The sequence below is a fragment of the Takifugu flavidus genome, chromosome 16 (assembly GCF_003711565.1).
Source record: "Takifugu flavidus isolate HTHZ2018 chromosome 16, ASM371156v2, whole genome shotgun sequence".
NCBI lineage: Eukaryota > Metazoa > Chordata > Actinopteri > Tetraodontiformes > Tetraodontidae > Takifugu > Takifugu flavidus.
In genome coordinates this window covers 7,491,505-7,499,029 of record NC_079535.1, presented here as the reverse complement: position 1 = coordinate 7,499,029, position 7,525 = coordinate 7,491,505, and the positions used below count along the sequence as shown (strand labels likewise).

The 7,525-nt window shown below is 48.8% G+C and overlaps 2 protein-coding genes across 2 annotated transcripts; one reads left to right on the top strand and one right to left on the bottom strand.

Moving 5' to 3' along the window:
• Positions 1–342: 342 nt before the first annotated feature.
• On the bottom strand, positions 343–2,563 carry rsad2 (radical S-adenosyl methionine domain containing 2). Its single transcript, XM_057058274.1, has 6 exons — positions 2,205–2,563; positions 1,960–2,121; positions 1,635–1,864; positions 1,411–1,560; positions 996–1,028; positions 343–894 (listed from the first exon to the last, which is right to left on the bottom strand). Exons 1-6 carry the CDS (start codon positions 2,494–2,496, stop codon positions 730–732), a joined length of 1,032 nt encoding a protein of 343 aa, XP_056914254.1. The 5' UTR covers positions 2,497–2,563; the 3' UTR covers positions 343–729.
• A 220-nt stretch (positions 2,564–2,783) lies between these two features.
• cmpk2 (cytidine monophosphate (UMP-CMP) kinase 2, mitochondrial) lies at positions 2,784–6,009 on the top strand. Its single transcript, XM_057058273.1, has 5 exons — positions 2,784–3,486; positions 3,721–3,835; positions 4,095–4,296; positions 4,374–4,607; positions 5,515–6,009. The coding sequence occupies exons 1-5, from the start codon at positions 2,899–2,901 to the stop codon at positions 5,633–5,635; spliced, it is 1,260 nt and encodes a 419-aa protein (XP_056914253.1). The 5' UTR covers positions 2,784–2,898; the 3' UTR covers positions 5,636–6,009.
• Positions 6,010–7,525: the final 1,516 nt, after the last annotated feature.

The following is a 7,525-nucleotide window of genomic DNA, read 5'->3' as shown; positions in this document are numbered from 1 at the left end:
CCCTGCTGCCCGGAGCCGCCACTGCGCCGCTCTGAGACGGTCATTTTAAACACGTCTTATACAAAAGTACATATATTTATAGTATTTTCTTTTCTACCAGTATTCCATTCTTATTAAAATTTAACATCCAGCCCGAAGATCTTTTTTCCTTTTTATTGTGATCAGTGATTTGTCCAAAAATGGATCCAGACAGTGATCAGTGATCTCAAGAGATCTGATCACTGTAACAGAAAATCAATGTAAATAAGCCATTTTTCAGGTTCACTTCAAGTGAAACTTTATGTATGATCTCAGGAATATACTTATTTAGAGTGAAATCAAATATTTTTTTAACACAAACGTGACCAACATATTTGCATTTTAATGCTGACTCACCAACAAAGTAAACAGGAACTGAATAGAATATTAATAAGAGATTACTATTCACATGACTCAACGAAGCCACGCCCCCTACAAGGGTTCCGGGATAACAACAACACTGGTACATTTTAAATTGGTTTAACGACAAAAATATACATCTTTTTAATAATAAAAAAGTCATGTTTCTGCACAACTTCTAAGATAATTCAAATGCAGAAAACTTTTGCACTAGTGTGCAACAGTGCTTCAACTATCAGCAACAACTAAAAAGAACCAAAAGTGCATCAAAGGTAATTGCAACACAGACCCTTCATGTTTTTCAATATTTTTGATTCCTCGGCATTTTGACAAATGGTGTCGCGGATGTTTTCACCACTCCAGCTTCATGTCGGCTTTGCTCCACACATATTTCCCTCCTCTTCTCAGAAACATCTTTTCATCAAAGCCACTGAAGAGAATGGCTTCTCTCACACCCACATCAAGAATGGACTTGGACGGGTCTTTCCGGCCCTCTCGACAGTCCAGGAAACGCATCTGGGATAAAGAACAAAAAAACCAAACAGTTAAATGGACGCAGGAAGAGATATCTGAGGTCAATGAGGTCGTTCTGCCGTGAAGACAAATATAATACTCACATATTCATCCAAGATCAGATAGGAATTTCTCATCTGGAAAAAAGGAAAACACATTTTAAAATAGAAGAACAGAAGAAATTTTTTACAAATGTCTATTTACCCAAGACAACAAGAATGAAGACGTGTAGAGTTAAAATTTTTAAATTTCCAATTAAAGTCTCAAAATACAGAGCTAAAATAGCAAAATGTCTGTAAAAGTGGGAACTTTAACCTGACATCATGTCCAGTTAAAGTGGCAAAATGTGCATTTAGCATTACACCCATGTTTACACCCATGTTCACACCCATGTTTACACCCCGTCACCATGGTGACAGGGTGTAAATGATTAGTGTGGATTTCTCAACATCTCCGCTGAGGTCACCTGCAACATTCCATCTGACGCCCACATCAACATGCCACAGTTTGCTTGCGCACCTTCTCATTGGACTCTGGAACCAGGCAGGTGACGCTGCTGTGCCTCTCCAGGAAGTCCTGGAACTGCAGGTCGCTGATGACGAACCTCTCCGCCTCTCTCAGGGCTTCCTCTCCTGCGTTCTCGCCGTCAATCAGCAAACACTGGAACACCTGGAGACACACGCATGAGGGTCAAGGCGGGGGGGTCATGCCCGGACCTCCGTGTCGCCTGTCCCTGCGCTCACCTTCCAGCGGACCGGGTCCAGCTTGTTGATGTTCTCCTGCATGTCCTCGTCCACGTTGAAGGTGTTGACCACCGTGTTGATTTTGAACGCCACTTTGTACTGCGCGCACCAGCCGCGGATCTTGTAAAGGTTCTCGATGTGGCTCTTCTTCCCCTGAGCTCTGCCGATCAGCTGGTTGGTGTCTTCATTGAAACTGTCACAGGAGATGGCCAGGATGTCCAGATAGTCACCTGATGGGACAGAAAGAACGTTTTGATTGAGCCAAAGACTTTCTTCCCCTTTGGGCTCGAAAACAAAAGAGTTGCTTCCTTGTATAACATCTTACCGTACTTCTGGAACCACCTTTCCTGAATCATGCTGCCATTGCTGACAATGCTGACACTCGGGAGTTGGAGATCCTGTTTGCAAAACTGAACCAGTTTGCCGAGGAAGTCTCCTTTTTCGTGCAGGAAGGGCTCCCCTCCTGAGAAGTTGATCTTCTCCATGCCTGTATCAACACAAAGGTACACTGAAGAGCTCCATCCACGCCCCCAAACAGCCGTGTTTGTGATCTCCTGGGGGTTTATTTACCTGCATCCTTCAGGAGTTCGAGTCCCCTCTTCGCCTCCTCCAGGGGCAGAACGAAGGAGGTTTTTGCAGTGTGGAAGCAGAAGCCGCACTTGTAGTTGCATTTGCGTGTGAAGTGATAGTTGACGCTCGTCGGGACGGTGGCAGTTTGCTCTGCTTCGCCGTCTGGAAGAATCGTGCTGTCGTCGGACGGCCGCCGGACGTTTAAAAAGACGCTGCTCCAAAGGTTGCACAGAGTTCTGATGCAGAACTGCAGCAGCAGAATCGGAGACACGATCACGGAGGAGAAATGCATCTTGCTGACCAGAGATGGACCTGGATCTGTTCTGGATGTGCACTCCTTATATAAAGGTCCCGCCCGCCTGGGCGGTTTGTTGACATGAAATGAATGCTTAACCGCTGATCAGCTGTTTCTGTTCCCAAACATCGAAACCGAAACTCAAGCTCGTGACTCACACGGCTCCAAAAGAGATAACTGGACTGAGCCAGAAACCAACTATTGACTCATTGTTTAAAAGGCACACGTTGCAGTATTCCTGAAGGAACTTTACGACTCTACTTTATGACTCAAGGTCTAAGTTCCCGCTAAGTTTCGCTTTCGTTTCTCCGCCTTTCAACTCGCTTTCCTTTCCCCGCCTTTCAACTCGCTTTCGTTTCCCCGCCTTCGGATTTTAGGTGCCGAAACTTAACGCAGCCGATGCAGCTGATGGCTCGACGCACCATGTCTGTCGTTTCCCAGTGGTCCTCCCGCATCTTCTCGGTGGAGCTGGATGGAGCAGAGTCCTACTTTGCGATCCAAGAAACGCGCAAAGGCGACGTTTTACCGGAGGCGTTCAGGAGAGCGAACTGGGACAGGTTCTACTCCGTCCTGGTCTCCTGCAGCGACAGACTCAGACAAGTCAAGTTCCACGCAGATCTCGAGGAGAAGCTTTTGAAAGCTCTCCCCGCAGGCTGTGCCGTGGACCCCATGTCCTCGTTTTTGCCCGGTACCAGGGGCTCTCTCATCAGGGGCTACTTTTTGAAGGCCAGCTCAGAGGATCCGTCCTTTTCAGACCGACTTTTGCGAGACTTGATAAAGGACGATCCAGTGCTTGTGTGCTCGTACGTAAAATGCGAGGACGGCGGGACGTGGACCCAGAACCTGTGGCCAGACGGGCACAGTGAGATGATTAAAAAGTTTTATGTGGTCCACTCTGAAGCGCCAAAGGTTCACCCATCTACTCTCAACATCATCAACTCAGACGTGTTCTACAGCTTCGAAGAGGCCCGCGAAGTTCTGAAGGAGGTTAAAAACATTTAATCTTGTGTGATTTTACTGTTTACATGCATTTACGCGAAACGACGCCATCGTGCGTTAGACGTTGGTACTGCAATACATGCTAAGCGATCCAATGGGAGATTCGATTATTCCATTTTCTCCCTGTAAGTGCCAGGTAGTTCGCAGTGGCATGCGTGCGAGATCATGTGTATCACGTGACTCCCTCTCGCGTACCCTCATAACAACATGTCTGTTCTGCAGAGCAGTGACATCATCCCAGAGGCAGCGTCTGTTCTGGAGCTGCTGCCGAGCAGAGCCGGGCCCAGAGGCAGACCAGACTTTCCAGTTATTGTCATTGAGGGCCTGGATGCCACAGGTTAATGCCATTACCTTACAAATAAATAAGGGACGGGTTTGATGTATAGATGACTTGCTAAAACGAAGGCCGGCTGTTCTGTGCTGAAGCTTTTGTCTGCTGGGGATCTTCTGCTAATGGAATATCAAGTGTCATGACCTCAGAAGCATTACCTCATGGTGGAAGATGCTGATTGTCTAGCGCTCTTGCAGACTCAATGACTACGACGGCGAGTCTTTATGGTTTTTTTTTGGTTTGTTCTCTTCTCCTCCCATTTCAGGTAAAACCACTCTGACGGAGTCCCTGAAGGGGGCTCTGGGCGCCGCACTTCTGCGTTCCCCACCGCAGTGCCTGTCCCCGTTCAGGGAGCGCTTCGATCAAGAACCGCCCCTCATCCGCAGGGCCTTCTATGCTCTGGGGAACTACATCACAGCGGATCAAGTCAGTCAGGAAGCGTCCAAGGGCCCTGTGATTGTTGACAGGTAGATGGGTCACAGGTGTCGTGTTAGAATTCCATCTGGCCGTAAGGATGCTCAAGATCGTTGTCCTCTGCCTCCAGGTTCTGGCACAGCACGGCAGCGTACGCCATAGCCACAGCCGTGGGCGGCCCAGTGTGCAACCTCCCTGACGAGGGTTCTGAGCTGTACCGCTGGCCCAGTGACCTGCTTGAGCCCACCCTGGTGGTCCTGCTCACCCTTGACCCTGAGGAGAGGAAGAGGAGGTTGAGGGACAGGGGTCTGATTAAGACAGAGGAGGAGCAGAAGCTGGACCACAATCAGCTCTTCAGACTCAAGTGAGATGCCTGAAGTGCTTTTACAGGTTATAATTGAGCGTTTAACGCTGGTCCGCAGAGGAAGCGCTGCTGATATCGTGCTGCGGATGGTTTTCTGTAGCTGAACTGCAGCTCACCTCAGCACTCATGAACAAACACGCTTTGCTGACGGAACCATTATGCCGCACTTATAAAGGGTAAAATCCAAACATTTCAAGCCTTAAATCAATCTCAGCTTCTCATTGCATTTCAGTTAAGAAAAAAAAAATTGACTGCTTTCACAAACTCACCTAAAAAACCAAAAACAAAACCAGCTGTGCGACGGGCAGAAAAAGGAGGAAAACAAGTTCTCGGTGAGTGTGAAAGCACCGAAGCACAGATGGGCTACAAACTGGCCTGCATGTCTCACTGCAGCTCAGCCTTGCTCTGATCCATCAAACGCTTAACAATCAATTACTGTCCCGTGGGGGAGGCTGCTGATGAGGAAGAACAGGTGATTAGCTGCCAAGCTGCTGTGCTCCATTAAGCTGGTCAAAACTCTCAGGACCTGGCGGCCCAGTTAGCCGCCGCGCAGACAGCGGAAGGCTACTTCCATTCATCCCTTGTCCTGATATAATGGCCTTTCCACACGGGCCGGCCAGATGTTGAACCGGCGCAATTAGAAATAAAGTCTGCCGCTGAGAGAGTTTGCACAACGGGTCAATCTCTTTCCCGAGGGCGCTTCTTCATTTCTCCTCCAGAAATGGCCGCTCTCGGCGCCATCTGTGCTCTTTCTCATGCTAAATTTTCCACATTTCATCACTCTGACAAAAGGCTGAGCCAGCAAACGACCCTCGTAGTCGTGGGGAGATCAGATGAAGTGTGACGCAATGATCTCTGTTTTAATGCTGTGCCCTTATTTGCCACACTTGTTCCTGTGTCTCTGCAGAGTGGAGCAGGCTTACCGAAGGATCGTCGGTCCAGTGTGTGTGACTGTGGATGCGAGCCCTTCTGCCGACCAAGTGCTCCGAGAAGTGCAGCTTTTAATTAAGACCAAATGCCACTTGTAAACAGTTCTTCCTCTTCCCAGCTGTCGGCCACGCTCGAAGCAGCTGCAGTACCCGTTTTTGACGCTAGGTGCCAGTAAGGCTTTATCTTTGTGGTACTTTTTGCAGACATGATTGTGGAGAGGAGCCTCTGCTCTGATCACTGACCGTCTGTAGTTCAGCATATGAGTGAAGGTTGAATGTCCAGAGGCCTGAATTGGAGGCCACGTTCAGAAATGCATATTCATGTTGGCATCCGTGCGCATGCACACACACGCACGGCTGTTTCTAAGAAGTGCTGTTGTACGTTTGTGGATTGTCCTCTGTCCTCTGTCCAGACACTAAGGGAAAAAAACACATTTAAATGTAAAATTAAGTAAAAAATTTGTTTAAAAACATCTTCAAAATGGTTTCTTTTTTAATGTATGATGCATTCAGGGTCTAGGATGCGACCCCGACTGTGGAACTTTTGGGCACACACATGCAATTAAGCACTGTATTTGTTTATCTTTCGAAGACAAACCCTAAATGCACATGCGTGCCTCACGACATAAACTCGTGTCCAGGCCTGCACGTTTACTCCCAGCGTGCAGCGTAACTCATTTCTATATAGGAGGAAGTGTATATTTGGCCTTTGTGATGGGAAGATTAATTGGAGGTTTTAGTAATTATGAGCCTGGCAAAGCTTCAGGCTGGGGAAGACAGAGTGACCCATCTCTTACACCGTGATGCACCAGCAGAGCGCCATCCACTCCAGACCCTATTCATATGGCAATTAATGGAGCGCTGTATATCAATGTCACTCCGGCGCTTCCCCGCATAAGCGACGAGATTACTCCTGCTACCAATTACAGCCATCCGGCGTTTTAGGAGGAGCAGAGGTGCCGCCGATGCAAATGCTACCGTCACGTGTAATCAAGCTAGAGCGGGGGGCACCGGTACGTTTACCAAAGCCCGCGCTAAGATGGAGGTAAGTATCCGAGGGCATCTTTGCAGGGCCCTCGGTGGTGTGGTGACATAGCGATGTGCTGAGGGATGGTAACTGTTCTCGGGCCCCTGTGGGACTTTGTTCACTGTGAATACAGTGGGCTCTTTCTCAGGAGAGGGCAGAATTTATGAAGCGGGAGCGCTAAGCAATTAGCCATTACTCCATGCGTCGGGAGTGGACGTAAAGTTTTGCGGCCACGTGGCGTCGGGCGTGTTTCCATATAAGATGTTTTTCTTGGCAACATAAGGTGGTGATATGCCATTACTGGCCCTCAACACGACTCTAATATGACATTAATGGCCCGTAATCATAGTACATTACACATAACGCCATGGATGTATAGCTAATAGCTTTTTCCCTCACACGTGAAGCATTTATGGGGTTGTTTTTGTCAGATAAACTCTGAGTAAGTCAGATCCTTGCACGATACTCGGTGAATCCGAGGCATTTCCAGGAAGAATTACGGGTTAGCCGCATCCTGCTTCTAATCTGCAAACCCGCTGAAGTCTGGAGATGAAAGTCTGCCCACATTCCATGGGAAAACCCAGGCCGCTCGCTGGGAAGAGCGGGCGGAGCGCGGGCGCTCTGCGCAGGCATGTCCGCGTTAGGCTGCACCGCACGCGCGCACCTCGCTCTGTATGGGGCCACTTCGCGCTCCTCAAGTTGCGCTCCTCAACTTCAATATTTCATCTTCACAACAGAGAAGCGGCAGCAGAGAGGAGGAAAAACCCTCCGCGAAATAATTAAAGATCCAGCAGGGATGCGGCAGCACAGCAGCCGCCGTCCCATCGTAAGTAATAGATCAAATGAAAGCTGTCCCTCAGATCATTAATAATGAGCGCGGGGATGGAGACTGCGGGGCGGAGGGTGGGAGAGGAGCGGGAGGCCACGGGCTGGTACAGTTTGGGGGGCAGGGAGAAGGGGCA

Bases quoted from the DNA above. Each gene is read 5' to 3' on its own strand.
- cmpk2 (XM_057058273.1), top strand. From the start codon at position 2,899: ATGCAGCTGATGGCTCGACGCACCATGTCTGTCGTTTCCCAGTGGTCC. The intron at 3,836-4,094 runs GTTAATGCCATT...CTCCCATTTCAG, and splicing joins TGAGGGCCTGGATGCCACAG to GTAAAACCACTCTGACGGAG. The intron at 4,297-4,373 runs GTAGATGGGTCA...CTCTGCCTCCAG, and splicing joins GGCCCTGTGATTGTTGACAG to GTTCTGGCACAGCACGGCAG.
- rsad2 (XM_057058274.1), bottom strand. From the start codon at position 2,496: ATGCATTTCTCCTCCGTGATCGTGTCTCCGATTCTGCTGCTGCAGTTC. The intron at 1,865-1,959 runs GTAAGATGTTAT...CTGTCCCATCAG, and splicing joins AAGGTGGTTCCAGAAGTACG to GTGACTATCTGGACATCCTG. The intron at 895-995 runs GTGAGTATTATA...TCTTTATCCCAG, and splicing joins ATCTGATCTTGGATGAATAT to ATGCGTTTCCTGGACTGTCG.